Consider the following 20,350-nt stretch of genomic DNA (forward strand, 5'->3'; position numbering starts at 1 on the left):
TCTTCTTCTTCTTCTTCTTCTTCTTCTTCTTCTTCTTCTTCTTCTTCCTCCTCCTCCTCCTCCTCCTCCTCCTCCTCCTCCTCCTCCTTCTCCTCCTCCTCTTCCTCCTCCTCCTCTTCCTCCTCCTCCTCCTCTTCCTCCTCCTCTTCTTCTTCTTCTTCTTTTTTTCACTTTCCTCCTGCTAGTGGAATTCGGGGCTTGAATTTGTTGGGTGGATTATTAAAAATTCAGGGAGATGACTATGTTGTTGTTTCCTTGCACTTAAACATCCTTCTATTTGAAAATTTCATACAAGATCATATTCTCGTCTCCCAGATCCATTCGTACCACCCTGCCTCCCCCACCTCATCTCCTCTTTTCCTCTCCTCAAACTTAATGAAGCTATATGCTTCCGGGTATGAGGCATCCAGTGGAACATGAACACCAGGTCGGAAGCCACACCCTTAAAAGAAACGAGCTCGCCCTTCCCCAGAAACCACCAACTCCCTAGAGCTCCTCTGTTGAGGTGGACTAAAGCCCCTGCAGGTCAGCTGGGATGTAGCCTGGGGTGAGTCTGTGTGGATCTTGAGCCACTGTCACAGCTGCGGGCAGTTCGTGAGAAGACACTGATTGCTCTTCTCCCCTCGGCCCTGGCTCTTCAGATTTGCCCACCCCTTTGGTGGTCCCTGAGACTTGGGGAATTGGGCAGTAGATATTTGCCATTTGTGGCTGAGCACCTCACAGTCCTTTGTTCGTGTCATTGTATGTCCTCGGGCTGGTTGTAAGTTGCTTCATTAAGAGCTGTCCATTGCACACAGAGACTTCTTCACTGAGGTTTGAGAGCTGTGCAGTCTGTTGGTCTGGGATACATTAATCATGGTTTGGTCACTGTTGGTATTTAGCTGACATCTCAACCAACATGCGGTTTTGCCATGGCTTCAGATACTCTTACTGCTTTCCTGGCCTTTCACTTTTTCGCGTATGCTGGAGGTCTCTTCTGGGGAGCTTCAGGAGGACTAACTTACCTAGAGTACTTCTTCCTAGTGCCTTGTGTTGGCCGTGCCCTCTCTGCACGGCCCTCCCGTGCCCTGACTTTGTCCTGTAGTAACTGAGTTCAGCTACATTCAGGAACCCTGAGAACACTGAAGTTTTTGTTGGTTAGTCTGTCAACATTTCTCATAGTTACACAATTTGAATGCAGCTGCCTGCTCTTAAGGGGCATCCTTACTATTTAAATCACCTTAAAGAAAGATTTACCTCGTCTCAGCTTCTCCCTGCCTAGTCTTGGATTTGGCTCCTGTGTTTTGGTTTGGCAATTTCCCCCCAAATTTTTACAAGTATGATTTGGCAACCTTCAGGTCTGTGATTTGGCAGTTGACTTTTTTAAGACGTCTGTCTCTTTTATGTGTTTTTGAAAAATGTGTGTGTGTGTGCGCACTTGCTTGTGCTTATGTATGTATATATACTCGTAGATATACACTGTGTGTATCTACATGTTTGAAGAGATTAGATAGAGGCCATCATCAGATACCTTCCTCCGTCTCTCAGTGAACCTGGAGCTCAGCAATATGGCTACACTGGCTGGACAGCAAGTCCCAGGGATCCTCTTAACCCATCCACTCTCTCTTCCGAGTTTATATGTGTATGCTGGTGGGTGTCAAGGACAGAATTCAAATCCTTATGTGTTTGTGGGAAGCGCTTTACCAACGGAGACATGGCCTTGTCTTGTTTTTTAAACATTTGTGAGGAACAGCATGATGCCTGCGGTGGATGGTGTCTTCAGGCCGATGCTGAGAGGTGACAGTGTGCTTAGAAGAGGCATACTGGACTCAAAAGTTGGCTCCAGCATGCTTGGCCCAGGGTTTGTCTTTCGTGTAGATGGATAAGGCTTGGCTGTGGACAAACCAAGCATACAAATATGTTTTCTAATGGATCCCACATAATTGGTTGTGACAAATAACATTTCTTTTAAGACATTTATAAACCAGTAATATTTTCAGTATGCCTGTGTTTATTTATTGTACATTATTCTTGTTTTATGGCTGCAGCTTTCTATTCAGTGCATCTCCTTTGTTAGCTGAAAACATAAATATTCTTCTGCTCTCTTCTATCTTCTAGACCCTGAATTCCTCCCAGACCTTTCCCAACTCCAAGTGGTTGCTGTTAGACCTAGTTAGCTGTGTCACTTTGATTTACACACTGTGAAATCAGATCAAAGCATCCTTGTGATTGCCATCTTGTTCTTCTTGATAGTTCTTTACTTGGTCCAGGAGAAGTTAGGGCAGACTGAAATTACGTGCAGTCTCTCTGAGGAGGCAAGTTATATATTTAGACACAGGTATTTTGATGCAGAAATGGTCTAAGTATTTTGCCACATCATCTGGCGGTCGCTGCAGAATTCTGCCACCATTGTTCATCAAGTGGAAATTTTTTGGAACTTTCCTTGTTTAACCAATTGACTTCTTTGGGTGATCAATATTTTTCCTATGTTTTAGGGTGTGGCGGGAGACGTGGTGGTAAGATGGGTTTCTCTGTGTAGCCCTGTCTGGTCTAGAACCCCAGAGATCCATCTGCCTCTGCCTCCTGAGGACGGGGATCAAAGCTGTGCACAACTGCTGCCTGGCTTAATTTCTATTTAAAAACAGGCTATTCTTGTGCTGGAGAGATGCCTCAGTGGCCAAGAGCACAGGCTGCTCATCCAGAGGTCCTGAGTTCAAGTCCCAGCACCCACACGGTGGCGGCTCCCAACCATCCACACAGGGATGTGATGTCCTCTGCTGTCTGATGCTCTCTCTGTCATGCAGACATACATGCAAATAAAGTGTTCATATATATAAATAAATAAATCTTTTTTTTGGAAAAAAAAAAAGCATTCTTTAAGACTTTTATTTTTTCAGCTTCTGGCAAAATTGAGCAGAATATATAGACTTTGTATGCATTCTGTGCTCTAACCCCTTTCTATGCACAGTGTCACACACCAGAGAATGGTTTCTAAAACTGACAAACCGACATTGACAGGTTATGATCTCTCCACGTATGTAGAAACATACGCATTGTGTTCCATATTTGATACTTTCTGTAGGCTTTGACAAGAGTATGCGCCATTATCTTTGACAAACATAAGAGTATGCGCCATCATTGTGCTACAGGCAGATAGTTCCAGTGCCCACAGTCTCCTAACTCTGAATCTGCTAGCTCTCTACCTGGTTATTCCTGGTCTTGCTTGTTGTCTTCCTCCTTTTGCCTTGTTCGGAATGTGAGACCGCTGATATCCCTCAGTAGGAGATCTTTGCAGATACGATTCTTGCCTCTGATAATAAGTGCTTGAGCTTCTTCTGTGTCTGCTCATGGGAGTGCTTCAGATTGAATATAAAGTCTCGTATGTGGTAGCTAAGTACTTTATTACTAAGCTCATCCTCAGTTCGTATTTCATTGCTTAAAATTGCAATTTCCTAGTGACATTTGGAGTGGAATATCATTGCCAATGTTTTCTCTTTATCTCTGTGTTGTCTTTGAGTTGTTTGAATCTTACGGCATTTCTTAACCAAATTGTCCTATTGAGCTTCAAGAGGTTTTTCTGTATCCTGGGTACTGTCCTTTATCCAGTATGTCTTTTATAGACTTGTTTTTTGTGCTCTGTGTTCGTTGGCTTTTTGTTGTTGTTTCTTAGATCCATAAAGTCCCCCTGAGTTGATTGTGCATGTGCCATGGCCGCCAGAGCCAAACCTAACTCCCTCAATTACTTGTTTCCAGGTCAGTGTGACTGTGGACTACATTAGACCTGCCAGCCCAGCCACAGAGACGGCGCCTGCCTTTTCAGAACGCACCTGCGCCACTGTCACCATTGGAGGAATGTGAGTGCTCCACCTGACAGAGCTGGCCTTGGCTCCAAGCAGCTCAAAGCCCTGCTCAGTTGCTCTTGCCTGCCCTGCCTCCCCCCTTTCTCTGTGCTTTGCTTTCTCTTGCACTTAACCCAGTGGATTATAATTATGTGCCTGTGTAGCACTTTGTATTTGTAAAGTACTTTATAATCACTCATTAGCTAATCATATACTTCCATTATTGTTATTATTTAAGATTTACTGGGCTCTGTGTGCTTGGCCCTATGAAGTACATTATTACTGTTAATAATGCTATTTATTGAGTATCAAGCTGTCCCTAGGTACTATCCAAAATTAGTTAAGGGCTTCTGCATGTTGGTTTATAAAGGTGAATTTTAGATACACTCATCCTTTAATAAATTGAGGAAGAAAGGGGAGAGCGAGGTTAACTGGATATTTTCTTTGCATAGAGATTATGTACTGGCTGTGCCCCAGCTATATTCTAAGGTCTCTGGTTAGCCTGGCTGATGAGCAGAATCTTTGGGGGAAGCATCTGACAGAAGAGGGAGAAAGCCTGCTGGGCCATGCTTTCACAATAAATATTAAAACAATCAGTCAGTCCCCAGCAGCACCTCTTACTTTGCATAAAGTATTCCAGCACAGTCATGGCTTCCTTCTCTCCTTAACAGTCTTAAGTGCTGTTTGTTACCAAACTATTTTTCTTTTCTTTTAGGGGGAGGCAAAGAATGGGGCTTTCAGCAGAACAGGGATTGTCTTCCTGAATGTGCAAGGAAGCCCAGTAGGAGAACTGCTACTGGGTTCCATACAGCACCAGCCGGAAAGTGTAATGGTGGTTTACTCTGGAGCTTCTGGAACTCTCCTGTCAGGAAAGGAGCCCCTGTCCCCGCATTCTTGCTTTTGCCTTTGGAAAAGACTGGTTTTAGGCAGTTCCCACTCCTGTGTTTATTCATGTTGCTCATGTTCACACAGCAACTGTAGGCTTCATTTCTGTGAGACAATCACGATAGAGGCATTTGATGTCACTGCCTTCACACCGTCACAGGTTTCATAAGAAGCCAGCTTCTCACAGACCAGATATGTCTTAGACTGTCGACAGTTATGTCATATTCTGTTTATCATTCTATCTAACTATCCTTTATTAATTAAATATCTTTATTGTTAAGATTTATTGTCAGTTTAACACCACTTCTTTAAATCCAGTTGTGTGGTTCTGTATTGGAAAGTGCTGAAGGTTAGTACTCTCCTGTATTGAAATTGTGACCAGAAGAAGCAGCAGTTGCTCCATAGATTGCTGCTCCTGCTTTCTAATTACTGGGGAAACAATTCCACGTCTGTGCAAACGTACATGTTTGTTTTTGGCAGATGGCCTCCATCACTGTTTAATTCTCCATCAGAGTGGTTTATCTCACTTACATCCCATCAAAGTAGATTTAAAAATAAATTTACACCACCTAAAATCAGATATGCAGGAACTGGCTTTTCGGGATTCTTAACTTTTTAGGACAATACAGGACAGCCGTCTTTAATGTATCTCCACATGATGGAAAGAGCTGTGGCTGTCCGCTGTCACTCAGAACCTGTGAAGTCAGGTTCAAGTTTATGTTATCACTCCCTCAACCCGGGCAGGTTTTCATTTACTAGTCCACTAGAAGTGGCCTCGCTAGGTGGAATGAGAGAGGCTCTTCCCTAGTGTTTCTGTGATGGCTGTGCTGTTTACACTCCCACCAGCCATGCCAGAGATCCCTTCCCCCATAGTGGCAGCTTGTTGTCTTCTGATCATGACCCTTCTCTGACGGTAGGGACAACACCTCACTGTCCCCTGGGTTACGTATTTTGTTGGCCTTTTCTCTAGCGATGGTGAATATGCTCTGATATGTTCATTCGTATGCCTTCTTTTGAGAAATATCTATCAGTTTTGGTTGTTTTGCCTGTTTGGGTTCAATCAACTGCTTTTTGGCCATTGAATTCTTAGAGTTTCTTGTATGTTCTGTACTTGGTTTATCTAGAAAGCATAGACTTGATGCCATCTTGACACTGGAAATTACCAATATTGTTGAAGCCATGCCTAGACTATTAGCACCCCAGCAGTGGGGAATTTGCCTCTTGTATTCCTGTCAAAGCTTCAGTAGCCAACAGGACGGTAGAACATGAAATTTGTTGAATGATTTGTAAACTGTAGTGCTGTGAAGGCCTTTTTTAGGACGTATACCTATAAGTCCTTGAATGCTTCATTCCCTGGATTGCTACAGTTCTGTGCATGTTTGTGATGTGAATGTAGGTGCATGTAGAGATCAGAGGACAGCTCTCAGGGCTCTGTCCTCCTTCATTGGTGGGTTGTGGGGATCAAATTCAGGTCATGGGACTTGCCCAAGAAAGGCTTTTAGACCCCCTTTGCGTTTACTTATATCTGATCAGGACTGGTGAGTGGGAGTTTCCCTTTGCTTGTTTTAGAAGCTCGCTGATAAAGGTAGGTGATCCCAGCTGGTGGCCCTCCTGGCACACTCTCTGTGTTCCCACTGGCAGAGCTTCATTTATTCTCTCTTCCTCTTGGTTTGTGTTTACTCATCTCCTTTCATCCTTGAATTTTCTTTAGTTAAAAAAAAAATCTAAAATAATATTGTAGAAAATTGAGTTTTTAATAGGAATCCAAGCACTTAGTTCATATTCAGAAATAATCTGTATGAAGACCCCTTTATCTGATTTAGTGATTGGTTAGTCATGTGTAGGGAGGAGGACTTTGCCTGTGCCAGCATTTTCCTCCATGCAGGTGTTTGGCTCACACCTGCCACAGTGTGTGGGGGAGGACACCTTGAAAGATGTTCCCTCTTCTCTTCAGCATGCAGGATCATGGACTGAGCGTAGGTGTCAGGCTTGAGCAGCACCTGAGGCCTGCCCATACCTCACTGGCCCATCTTTTCAGATCTTTAGTGCATGAGAAATGTGGGTCACTTGCTTGGTGTTCCAGTCAGCAGCATAACTTCATGTCTGAAAGGAGACTCGAGCTGTTACTGCAGAACCTTAGAACTTTGAATTCTTCTTTGCCTTTTTCTTCTCCCATTGTCTGACTCACTTATTTTCAGCCATTTTAATGCTGTTCCCCTTCATTCAGCTTTTAAGGTGTTCAAGTTCTCACAAACATTCCTGGTGTGCTTATATTTCACTGCTTAATGCAACATTTAAAGAAGCACATAATTCAAATAGCAAGTAAAATCTTGACTTGGGGACAAAGCAAATGACTGAACAAATTCCGTGAGGTGTGCGGGTTTGTGAGAACATCCCTCTGTCTGTCTCACAGGCACGTTTGCTCTGCACGTGCTGTGCAGGTGTGTAAGGGAAGGGATAGGGCTGTTCTGTGGAGCATTTGCTTTATGCAGGCAAGCGTAGCCCTGGCTCGTCAGACTAATGTGGGGTGAAGAGAGCCATCTCAGGGGCTCAGCAGACCTATGTGCCTGCCCTGAGGCCTACCCACACCACGGCTTTCCCGTCGTTCAGACTCCTCTGACTGGAAGAGCTCCTTTGAAGTTGGTGATTCCAGGGTAACAAGAAAAAGAGGCAGATGAGGTGGCGGCCTGCAAAGGGCTGCTTCAAAGAGGACTTTTAGACGCACCTCACGTGCAGAGTGCGTGAGTCGGCTGTGTTCTCAGTAGGGCTCAGTGCAGCCCTCACGGGTTTTCTCTTGATGGACATGTGGGAAGACGTGACGTTCAGGACCTTGCTGGTGTCACCCAGGCTTCAGCTCCCCATGTTTCAACCTCTAGGGAATCAATGCAAACGGGGTTCATCATTCCTTTAATAGATTAAACTTTCTATCTTGATTAACTTCACTGTGGAGTTGGCAAGAGCTGTTATCTGTTAATCAAAACAGTTTAAATAAAAAATAAAAAGATCAAATCTTGCATCGTTCCTCATTCTCTGGCTCCTGGGTTGGGAATTAGCTGATCTTTTTAGGCCTGGTTTGTGATGTGAAGCTGTCAAGATGGCGCTTCCTGTTAATTACTTTTTATTGTATTTAAGACACTTAAATAACTCTTCTTGTGATTTAGTCTTCTGTGTAATTAGCTGCAGTGATTAAAATCTCATTCTTTCCTTCTTGCCAGTGCTTTCTTGAAAAGTTGATTTTTCTGGGGTGACCTTTTCCTGTGTTGGACTTCCCAATTACTTTGAGTTGCAATTTGGGAAATCCATAAAATCTATTAACTCATAGCTCATGTTTTTTCTGCATATCACATATTCGAAAAAAAAGTATTATAAGATTTTTTTGTTTATATTTGTTAAAAGACACCTAAAAATATGACTAGGGTCAAACTTCACACAAATACTCCCTTCATCTCCACAAGTTCATCCCTGGAAAATGGTCCAATATCCAGATATTGTTGTCAGCCAAGCCATTTTCCCACTGTTTCTCAGTCTATGGCATATTTCACAATGGTAGGAAATTGTAGAGACGTCCATGTGTTTAGACAAGCAGTGACTAGTTCATACATGGAAAGGCGCAGTGGTAGACACCAGTTTACCTCTTACTTTTTGAGAGAGAAGACGAGTTGTTTTGTTTTGTTTTTTAACAGTTTGCTCTCTGTTTCCCATCTGTATCTCTACATCACTTTTCTTGATCCTTCATTGTCTCTGCCACTCATGTTGATTTCAGTGTGAGTATAGGGCCATCTGAGAGTCTGTCCATGTTCTGTGGGTTTATGGCTTCTGAGATAACCTATTTGCTCTGAGTGCCTCCAGCAGACCCAAGCTTGCAAACTCTCCCATCTGTGTGGACTCCTTGGACAGTGTGTCACTTTCCTGTAGTCATATGAGCCAGACTTTTAAACGTGCAAGGAAAAGTCTACTTGACTTGGGCTTCTCTTGAGTTTTCATTTCCCCGGAGTGCTTCCAGCTGTTCCCCGGAAGCACTGGGCTAAGTCTCACCTCACTCTGCTAGAATAACCCTTTTTAATCCTAGCTGGCTCTCTCCTGACCTAATCACAATAAGTGTCATGCAGTCTCCAGCTTTTGTGGCTTGAGTTCCATCCCTTTGAAGCTTTCCCTGTCAGCCAATCTCCCCTTCCGTTTTCAAATCCTAAAACAAAGCAGCAGTGTTTCACTTTCAAGCTACACCTGGGAAGAAAGGAACCTCTTCAAGATGTGTTTTCTGACCAAGCCCCAGCCTTCTCTGCCTTTAGAAGAAATCTTTAGAATGTTTCAAGTGGGCTATGTGATTTTTCACCTTGAATAATAGAAAGACTTCCTTTGGTTTTATCTGTCTCGGTGTAATACTTGGGAAAGTAGTTGACTATCCTCTGATAGCTCAAGTGTAGCAACCATTTGAAGAGAGTTGTCTCACATGGCACTACAAGAACATGACAGTTGAACAAGTTCAGGACTAGAATCTGGAAAATAGTGTTGAGTTTCAGACAAACCCATCTCTTCTGTTCAGATATCTTGTGACTGTCTCTGATCAACTCAGGCTGCCAAGTCTTGCTTTTTTAAAGCTCTTGCTTTCTGATTCCTTGATAGCCATTGCTGCCTTATGGAGCTTCAATGTGGCAGATTATAATGGCACCTGTGGATGTACAAGTTACGTGAGCACTTTCTCTTTCTCTCTTTTTCTTCTTACAGTGGCAGTTGAGTACACTGCCTGGCTGTGGAGGACTTGGGTATTCCCAAGCTGATTTAGAACTCCCCTTTTCTCTCTCCGAGAACAGAGCATGGAGAACCTGAGAAGACAGTGAGGGTTTGCCTTCCCCAGGGAACACTGTCTTGGAATATTGATAGCTGCAGGGCCAGCAAGGAGATGGGTGAGGCTGCTCTAGCTGTCTCCTAAGAACCGCAAGACTTCTGTGTTATTCACTGAACTTTATGTGTTGATATTTTGCCCAAATGTATTTCTAGGCACCACCCTTGAGCCTAGTGCCCATGGAGGCCAGAAGAGGGCATCAGATTCCCTAGAAATGGAGTACAGATGGTTATGAACCAGTTCACCATGAAGGTGCCAGGAACTGAACCCAGATCTTCTGGGAGAGCAGCCTTAACCACTGAGCCATCTTTTTCAACCCCTTAAAATTCAGTTTTATTTTGAAGTATGTGTATATGTGGGGGATGAGCTGGAATATGTACACTTGGGAGTATTTGAGCTCTGAGTCCAGGCTGTTGGATTTCTTAGAGGCAGATTTAACAATAGCTGCCAGTTGTGGTACTCAGGAACTCAGCTCAGGCCCTCTGTAAGATCAGTACAAGCTTGTAGCTGCCAAATCATTTCTGTAGTTGTCCTTCTCTGTCTGCTCTTTGTCCTAGATCCTTGAGGATGGAAAAGCTCTGGGAATTTCAGTCAGTGAGCGTTATTGCTGGCAGGTTGCTCCGGGGCCCTCTGGAGCCTCCCGGGCTCCAGTGGATGGGGCCTGGATGTTACCTTCTCACCGTTGGCTCTAATGTCCAGTTAGTCTGCTCCTGGTCTCCAGTACACTGATGTGCCCTCTATCTTGATTGTTAAGGAAAATGGCCAACTTGGACTTCTCTTTTAAACATTGTTCCTTCTCTGATTATGACATGTAGCATTTATTGCATTTTCCCCCTTTCAGTACCATATTTGCCTTTTATGGTTTGTCCATAAATTCATCCTAAAGGTTTAATTCTGCTCCATAGCAGTTATAATATATAATGTCATTAGACACTAGACTTATATAAGACCAGGAAGTATGCTAGTTCTTAAGCACTTCTTCCAGGAAGTGTGCATCAGCCTCTCCCTGCCTTTCCCATCTTGGCTTCCAGGTGAGCTACCACTCACGTCCTTATTTGCTCTGTGGTGTTACTTTCCTCTCACTAAAAAACTCTTTCCCTCGCCCTACATATTTATTGGGCCTTTTAAAATCTGAGTATCCATTTTTAAAAGGTTTTTTTTTTATACCTTTTATTTGGTCTTGATACAAGGCCTTGCTATATACCTTAAGCTGGCCTTGAACTCAGTCCACCTTCCTCACCTCCTGAGTGCTAGAAATGAATGTGTGTACAGCACCACACATTTTAGGAGACTTTTTTAAACTTACATCTTGGATTATTTTCTTGCTGTTTCGCTCTCTCCTTTACTTGTGTAAATTATATTTGACCTTGTGCTATGTATGCTCTGAAGACCTTCCTTTAACTTTTCCTTCCACATTGGAAAAGCTGCCTTCAACTACATCTTTCAGGTTACTTGTTTGGCGAGCCAGTCACACACAGTTAAGTTAGTTTCACCTCTTGGCATATTCATTCATCGTTCTTGTTCATTCCTTTAGTTACGCACCAGCGTACTCTCTGTGTAGAGTGTTTGTTATGCAGTGTGTTAGGGTCATCACAGTATTGGTAAAAGCAGAGAGATTTCCACAAAACTTCACAAAATTTACACACTGTTCTATTAGTGTAGCTTTGCTTATCTTAGCACTTACTTTAATTTCTATTCAAATGACTATTACAGTTCCATCTTTCCAGTTTATAAACAGTTTTCTTTATCTCTGAATACTGCTTAAAAGAATGAACACCTGTTTCCTCTGTGAGCAAATGTTCTTTCTTTGTTTCGTTCCTTTCCTTCTCAAGCCCCTGAGTATTTTGTGTACTTGGACTTGTATTTATGGAGACGGGCGGATGCTTCATAGTTGAAGTAGGGTGGTGGTCTCTGCACTGTCATAGTGCTGCTCCCCAGACCCTCACAGGTGGGACAGGAAGAAGAGGGCAGGCTGTGTCAGAGGTTGCCTTCTTTACAGGTTGCTTCTTGAACACCAGGCCTGGATCAAGACACCACCGAGCCGTTGTCCTGGCAACAAGGCTCTGCTGGGAGCGTCAGTGTGTGCACAGGACAGAAACTGGCTGCAGTGTGCTGTGCAAGAAGGTCGCGCAGACCTCTGTCCTGCTTTTCATTCAGGCCACAGAAGCCTCTGGTAGTTCAAGTCGTAGTCCTACAGTCTGTACTACCATAGCACATGTTTCTTTGGGACAAAGTGCCTCCTGATTGATAATCTGGAGACCAGCTTTGTTATGGACTTGGGAGTCACATTTTTTAAAGGGTGTTCTCGAGGACTGAGGTTGAAGGGTACCTTGTTCACCTTTTAGGAGAATTGCAGGCTAACGAAGAAAGATACAAATCTGGAGCTCTAAGTTGAGGAATCTGCATTTTCAGCTCCTTTTCACATACGGTGGGAGAACTTTAGTAGCTTCTAGAACCTTTGTGCTGTCTTCTGTCTTATGGGTGACCTCTGCAGTAAGCTGGCAACACAGGCAGAAGTGTGTGAAGGTAAATCCTTTTAAGTGAAAACATTGTACTAAGGGGAGGCTAATCTTGTGTCATTTTTTTATATTTTGATCAAAATGCTTTACCAAAGCACCCCTCTCTTTAAATATTCTCTAGAAGGAGCAGGAAGCTAGAGAGCCATCAAAATTTAAAGTCACTCTGCTAGTGGACATTCAGTGTTGTATGCAATTTTATTAGTGCACTTTCTGTAAATGCATGGTCTACAAAGATCCATGGGCCTTAAATGAAAAAATGTGTAGCCCTTTTTTTCTTATGAGCCCTTTTTTTCTTATGAGCCTTTTTTAGGGTTTTTTACGAACTACCTGTTCAAGTATGGGATAGCAGAGATGTTCATGATAGCATGCCTGCTTATAAAAGTACCTGCTAGATCAGACCGTTCTGTTCTTGGGGACTCTGTGGGCTTCAGGGAGACCCAGGAGTGTCCCCTCTGCCCAGCTCTGCTTTGAGGTTTCTAATTGATGCTTTGATGGTGTCCGCAGAGCCTCCTCGCTATGGTCCTTTGTATTTGAAAATTTCTGTCTTCTTGGTGCTCATGCTGCCATTTCTCCACCAATCTGATCCCTTCTGCTTTCCCATCTTTCAAAATCTGCACGTATCTCCTGCTGTGCTGTTTCCATCCTTTCTTCCTATCTGTTATCTCCAGAGCTTTTATTCTTTATTCTTTTTCTGTGTTGACCTTTGCCTTACTTTGTTGGAGCCATGTAAAGGACTGGTTGTGGGCAGAGCTTTCAGTGCACAGGCCTCCCTTCTGTATTTCTTTGGCTAGTGCAGTTGATGAGAAGAGCAAGGGACATGTGGCATGCTTACCACTACCCGAACATCTGAGTCCTTCAAACACTGTTCTTTGAAATCCTTTATAATGCCTGTGGTCAGCACAGTTAAAATATGTTAAGGGAAATAGGAATAGAGTTTTTACAGATTTTTCTAAAGTGTAGTTGTGGTAGTGCTTAAGAGATAGGCTGTGGTTCATACTGAGTGGTTTTGTTTGTTTGTTTTTGTTTGTTTCTAAGTAATAGACATTGTAGAGATATTTTCAAAAAGAGTTAAAAAGAAAAAAAAACATGGGGGAGGGGTTATTCCTTTTCTGGGAATTTAAGTCAGGGACAGGAAAGTTTTGATCATTTGAAGCATAATGTTTAGATGTTATCTAATCAAATTCTTTTGGGTCCCTAAGATTCTGTGGCTTCTGTTTTTTTCCCCAAGTAGACTTTGGAGGTAAAGAGACGTGAAGTGAAAACTTCCGTTTTACTATCAGATGGCTGTGTAATCTTAGGCCTCAGCTTATTGTCGGTAAGTTAGAGGCACTAATGGCGTGCGTCCTGCCACTACTATAAAGCTTAGGTGTGTTTTAATGTTCAGCCTAGCAGTCTCTCCACTCAGCCAGTCACCATTGGCCTCGTGTTGCCTCTTCTTTTCCATCTCTGTCCTGTCTCTCCTTCCTTTCTTATATTTCTAGCCGTTTCCTATCCTCAGATATTTGTTTACAGCTAATTTTCTTTCGTGTTTTATATGCCGTCCTTTTCTGGTTTATCACATTCACTTATGAGCTCAGCCATGGATAATATTCCCTAGCAAATTAATCGAAGCATTTATTTAGCACATCCCCTGAACTGAGTGTTCAGAGGTAGAGCGATTCTTTGCCTAATATATTTAAGATCCTGGGTTCAAATCCTACACCCTCTTTCTCAACACCTGCCTGCCAAAGAAACCACCAAACAGAGCCAATGTCCCAACTGGATTGTGGTCTAGGCTTTACCGTTGTTTCAGTGTGAGAGCTCGGCACTTAAGACACTTGATGTACCATTACCACTTGACGTACCAGTTATCAAGCCAGTGTGCCGGCTTGTTTCTCCTGTGCTTTTCCAGGTGCTAAGCCTGCTGTCTCCCAGCTAGGACATACATGAAGTGCTGAAAGTAGACGGCTGTCAACTCAGTGTGACCGGGGGTGGACAGTACAATGGCTGTCTCTGCCTTGAAGGCTTTATGAAGTTTTCTACTCTCAGTGAAAATGGAGAGATAAGAAACTAGGGGAGATGTAGTAAATACTGGGGTCTCGTAGATGAAGGCAGGTGACTAAGAGCAGCGGCTTGGTAAAGGAGTTTGCTGTCTGGAGGTTTGGCTGTTGCTGTAATTCGTGCTTCCGTTGTGTTGGAATTGTGATTTATCAGATGTGAGGTCAGTAGCAGGGGGAGCTCTTTGTAGTCCTCCTGCCACCCCCACCCCTTAAAAAAAAAGTACTTTGGCAATGGCACCAAGCAGTAACTGCATTGCACTGTCCCCTGACACTGTTTTCAAACCCCTTCATGTGCCACTTAGCCCAGTCTACAGCTATGGAGCATCAGACCAAGAGAAGGTTGGCCACAGGCTCCTTGGTGGCTTACTGTGTTTCAAACCGTGAAACCAAGGGACTCCTCCTTCCTCAGGGGGAAGGACAGAAGAGCATGCTTGAAAGTCCTTAACCGTTTGTTGGGCTCAGTTGTCCTTTACACTAGAAAGACAGCTCGTTAAGTGAAAAAGAAAATTCTCTTTTTCACTTCTTGAGCTCTCGACCAGCTTCCCCACCGTGTTTTCATTTCCATGTGTAGTTAGGTCTCACTGGCTCTCATTTCTAGAACTCTTAATTATAGACCTTCTAGACTTTGTGTAACACTAAAGTCTACAGCGGCTGCCACATTTTGGGGTGCAATAAAGGTAGACCTTGGATGTGGTCCAGGTGCCAATAAATTCTGGGAAACAAAAGCATACTCCCCTTGTTCTTGTGCCAGCTGATGGGCTGTGGCCATGAGCTGTAGTGGGGCAAGGTGGAGAATTCTGCGGTTTTCCTCCCCTTTTTCTCATCCAAACAAGACAAAAGCTTAATTTGAGCTTTCTCCCCGAGAATCAGCTGTGCCAAAACAATTTTGTTCTATCTTACTGAAAATGATTAGATTCAGTAGGACAGAGTTACACTTCCAGCTAGTAGTGACTTGGTACTCTGAGCAGAGTGCCAGCCTTGGACTGTTACTTTGAGTCCTTTTGCTGTGCATGAAGCCCAGTGTATATCACTGCACTAAACCATCAGGAATGTGAAAGAGACTCTGAGATTGGCCCACCCTCTGTTGGACGTTAGGAGGTCTACCTGCCCCTGCTCTCTGCCAGGGCAGATCATTCCAGATGCCGTTGTGTAACTTTCCATCTTGGGGTACGTGTTTGTGTGGGTGGGTAGTTTTGTTTTGTTTTGTTTTCAAGTGGTGTTTAATGCCAGGCTAATAATAAACTGGATACGTAGGCCTGGTTTTGTCATAATGGCCATGAGTTATTTGTCCCTATTCTTCATGGAGGCTTAGAACTACCCTCCCCTACCCTGTGACACGTACATTTTGGAGGGGTTCTTGTCACCACAGCTGCCTAGGAGCTGCAGCATGGCAGCTGCCGGATTCTGCTGTGAAGAAAAGGAAGGTGAGGACATTCTCCTTGGCCACCACAGCTGACGCCCTTCTTTCTTGCAGCCTAAATAGAGGCATCAGGAATGTGTTGCTGTTTGAGAACAAGTAACGACACTTGCTGTGTTCCCAATCTATACTTCTTGGGTTCTGCTGCTTTCTGAAAATCAGGTGCACTGGCAGTTTTATGGTTCTAGGGCGGAGAGGCACTTAGATTGTTCTTGGCCTTTTGTTTCTTGAGAAATTAAGTGTATTTAAAAAAAGAAAAAAGCTTCTGACTACTGTTTTTCACAAAGCTTATTTAGGTTTTGGTGAGACACTTGGAAAAAACAATGGAACATGCCCCCAATTAAAATTAAGTACTAAGGCTCAGGGTTTTAGAAATACTGATTTCATGCCTGTGGGTTTTTGTTTTGTGGGTGTGCTGCAGAGCTGTCATTAAGTTTTACATGGTTATTTCAATGACAAAGGAAGCCTGTAGAAGAACGAGAAGCCTCCCAAAGCAGAATTTCTCTGTCCTCACAGATCAGGCCTCAGCAGAGTTGTAAGTAGCAAAATGAATGGGAGGCCTTACAGATGTTTGTTCTGTCACTTCCTGTGTCTGAGCAGGGCCGTTTATGGTTTGGTTCATTTCTCCTGTTCCAACTCTGCTTAGAAAGTACAAGATGGCAGAGCAGTGTAGGGTTGAGCTGCTGAAGGCTGTCTCTGGCTCTGCTTCTAGCTCAGGATGTGACCTTGAAAATTTTGTTTCTCCGCCTTTCCCAAGAAGTGTGATGAAACTGCCGGTGCTCTCCTTCACATGTTCCTTCTTGGCCATCTAAGACAGGCAGAAGGTGTGCTCACTGCTGCCGTGGTGAGGGTGGGAGAGGAAGCAGCCTTGAAGCAGGACTTCTGCCACGATTTCTGGACAACTAGCCGTACCCTATCCCGTAGCCATAAATGTCTTATCTAAGAGTCAGGGTTGACAAGTGTGCCCATGGTGCCTGCCCTTCTGGAGTGCGTTCAGACTTTCCCAAGCAGTTACTTATCTCCTAGTGATTTCTATTTTTGTTTTGTTTGAGGAGGGGTTGTCACTAAATAGCTCTGGCTGGCCTGGATTTTATCTGCTTGCCCCTGAAGCATTGGGATTAATGGCAAATGTCACCATGTCCTGTTTGCCTAGCGATTGCTACCTATTGCGTCCAGAGTCTTGTTGCTATTCGCTACCAGTATGGTCCTAGTGAAGATGCTTTCCTGAGAAAGCAGTGGCAGAGTGCCTCAGGAGTGCAGTGAGTTTGATTAGACCTGTGTGGTTCCTTCTAATCCTGTTTCAACTGGTCATCAAATTCAGATTCATTTATTTACATACTTATTTTGGGTGGCTACTGATCAGTGTAGTATTGTAAAATTTCTTCCTCAGCAGAAACTCTCAGGTTGTATTGGTCTTAACCTCATTTGTTGCCACTGTTGATAATTAGTCTAAACTGCATCTTCAAATAATAAACACCTTTCACATTCAAGTGCCATTTATCACTGTATCAGGCTCGGTAAATACCATTTGTGGGCTTTACTCCATTTTAAGGCAATAGTAAAATAGCCGTGAAGAATAGTTTATTGTGTTGTATTTGGGGATAGCCTGATGTGTCTGAAGTTAATAATGTGTGTCTTGATGACTAAAGCATGATTATCTGGCAGCCCTCAAGCCAACGTCCTGGAGTAGATTTGCTGTGTGATGTTGGTGCCCTGTACCTCTACCCACTTATAACCCTGGCCGCTTCTGTAATTCCTTCCTGTCTGTACAGAGGTCTCTCTTTCATCCAGCACACCCAGAATAAACAGACCCAACTAGCCAGGCCATAATGTTAAACATTTTGGGCACCATTTATGTTGATAAAACACAAGATTTTAGAAGTAGATCATTTGGCCTTTGGGGTATCAGGGTGTCTTTTCTTTTTCTCTTTCTTTCTTTCTTTCTTTCTTTCTTTCTTTCTTTCTTTCTTTCTTTCTTTCTTTCTTTCTTTCTTTTCTTTCTTTTCTTTCTTGTTTGTTTTTCAAGATAGAGTTTCTCTGTGTAGCCTTGGCTGTCCTGCCATCACTCTGTAGAACAGGCTAGTCTTGAACTCACAGAGATCTGCCTACCTCTGCTTCCCCTAATACTGGGATTACAGACATGCACCACCTGGCCGGCCCAAGGTGTCTTTTCAAGGAGAGATGTAATGTCATTCTTAACAGTTGGCAAAGAAGATTGTCAGGCATAACATAATTGTCCCTCAATATCCACAGAAGGTTGATTCCAGGACCCACGTAGCTAGCGTGGTCAGTGTGTGCATGTAGCCTGTGCATGTAAATCTGCGCGCTTATCCTCTCTGGATTGTGTATGCTATCTATCACGGCGTCTGCCCTGTAAGGACTTGTTACATTGGACACTTGAGGAACGGCTGGCAATGAAGTCTGTATATACACTGAAGACATGATTCTTTTTTTTTTTTTTTTTAATAGTTTTGACCTACTAGGTGTGGAGGCCACGTATACAGGAGGCTGAATGTATTCCCAACTTTTGAATTAGCAGTATTTTCAATACCGTACACAGACGATGTCTGAGAAGGAATAACTGCCGGTAAAGTGGACCCTAAAACAGCAGGGAGAATTCCATGGGGCTGTGGTGCTCCCCCACCCCATCAAGAGATTTTTGTAACTGGAGCGCATAGGCAGATTATGGGTACCGTTTGTTGTTGATTGTGGATTTGAAGACAGTTTGCGAGGGCCAGCATGTCATTGCCCTCCTTCGGTTTTATCTACTGGGTAGAAGTTCTGTTTCTCTCCTCGTAGTGACTTGGAAAGCCTACAATGAAGAATTTCTTCATTATGAAGTCTACTTAAAAAAAAAAAAAAAAAAGCCGGCGTTGCAGATCTGTAACCAAATTCTCATTATTCTAAAATGTACTGAACCTAAGTCGTGTTTCCTGGGCATAAGGTGTTAGTGATCCTTGACCCCCAAATTACAAAAGTCAGAAGCAGTGATAAAATGTGGACAGTTTTCTAGAACTCTCATGACACTGTTAACATGTCCCTCAGAGTTATTTGCCCAGTGATTTTAGGGTGATGATTCTCCATTACTGACATAACTTCCTGTCCCTACTGTTTCTTCCTCCTGTAATAACAAAATTGCTGTGATAGCTGTCCAACCTGTTTTTAAAAGATCAGGTAATTCATTTCTAAATTGGAACTTGTTTCTTTATAATAAGCCTTGTAATGTATTATAGACATCATTCAGCATTGGCTACTGACGTGATTTAATGCTGGCTCTTTAATGACTCCTTCATTAATCCTGGTATTCTGGGATTTAACACTCACTGGCCTTTGACCCCTGGAAATGATGAAAACTTTGATTTCATGCATATTGGATAATGCTGGCCTGTTGCCGAAGCCATGAATCTTGCCTCTGCGGCAGCGTGTGTGATTGACGGTGCTGCGCATGGATGGGTGTGCTGGCCAGGCCGCGCTCTGCTGCTGAGAGGTGGCCACGATATCTCTATCCGCTCAGGGTGACCTCTTCCCAGGACCGTCAGGTTTGAAACAAGAATCTGCTCTGACAGCTTCATCTCCTGGACAGTTCTCTGGCCTTGTGAAGCCAGGGCTTGCCTCTTCATCCACCCTCTGAAAGGTGCCTTGTACGAGAACACGCATCATGTCTATCTCTGAACTGCTTTCGTCTGATTTATAGAATTTTACAGTTGGAAGCCACTTCCAGGACTGTCCACCGTGTGTCTGTCACCCCCGCCCTGCCCTGCCCCCCTCTCCATCCACAGACAGGAGATAGGGCCTCTGAGCCCAGCAGGAGCAACACAGCCAAGACAATGTTAAAAATAATGAAAATTAACAGCCGCAGCCGCAGCAGTGATCCCAGCACACACCAGGCTTCCTGTGTGCCGGGCAGGGCCTAAATATAGTTGTTGGTTTTTCCTCATAGAGGCTTCAGGAGGTAACGTTGCACAGCGAGTCCGCTGTTCCACACAGCTTCTCTCTGGGTCTCCTGCTGCGGCTAAAAGCAGAGATGACAGTGGTGGCTGCTCCCTGTCCTCCTGATGGAAGCACCGTGAGTGTTCTTTGGAAGAGAGGTGCAGGCTGGTTTGCTGTGCTTTCTTTGGCCAAAGTGTTAATACCTTGAATAAATGCCAGGTTCTTTTTCCCCCTCAGAAAATTATTCCAGGAGAGAGGAAGTGCCCTTTTTCCCGAGAGTTTTCATAGAGGCTGCTGAGTTTCAGGGCACTTCTTCAGTGGCTTTGAACACATGAGTTGGCCTGAGACGGCCTCAGAGGTACAATGTGAAGGCTGCTTGAAGCATGGGCTCCCCAGCCAGTGTAGTGGCCTCTTGTGGGGCGGCCTCCTAACTGTAAGATAGTGTTCTGGAAGCAGCCTTTTAAAGGTCAGTTTAAAGAGCAGGGCTGTAAGGTAGAGGCTGGCACAGTTTTACCATAAAGGATCAAATAGTAAACATTTTCAGCTCGGAGAGCCATATGGTTTCCAGTGCACCTATTCAGCTCTGTCACAGTCAGCGCACAAATGGGCATGGCTGTGTTCCATCAAACTGTGATTACAGACGCAGGCGGTGTGTCTGCCAGCCACTGTTTAGGGACGTCCTTTAGAGATGTGACCATGCACCTGGACACCATTTTGTAGGCAGAGAAACTTAAAAACAAAACAAAACAGCTGTCTCTGATGTGATATATACTCTTGTGTCCCAGATACAGGTGTTAGTGTGAATAAAAGCTGAATGCAGTGGCTTAAATATAAACTTTCTTTTTGATTAATAAATATTTCAGAAAGAACAGGAAACTTCACACCGGTTTTTTTTTTGT

The 20,350-nt window shown here is 43.8% G+C and overlaps 1 protein-coding gene across 1 annotated transcript in view; it reads left to right on the plus strand.

Moving 5' to 3' along the window:
- Nucleotides 1–20,350, plus strand: part of Snd1 (staphylococcal nuclease and tudor domain containing 1) — a 397,879-nt gene that overhangs the window by 175,639 nt on the left and 201,890 nt on the right. Inside the window, exon 12 of the mRNA XM_055608222.1 lies at nt 3,733–3,833. Within this exon, the coding sequence (XP_055464197.1) occupies nt 3,733–3,833 (101 nt within the window). The remainder of the gene's footprint in view (nt 1–3,732; nt 3,834–20,350) is intronic.

The sequence above is a fragment of the Psammomys obesus genome, unplaced genomic scaffold (genome assembly GCF_907164565.1).
Source record: "Psammomys obesus unplaced genomic scaffold, mPsaObe1.curated_primary_1811, whole genome shotgun sequence".
NCBI classification, from domain to species: domain Eukaryota; kingdom Metazoa; phylum Chordata; class Mammalia; order Rodentia; family Muridae; genus Psammomys; species Psammomys obesus.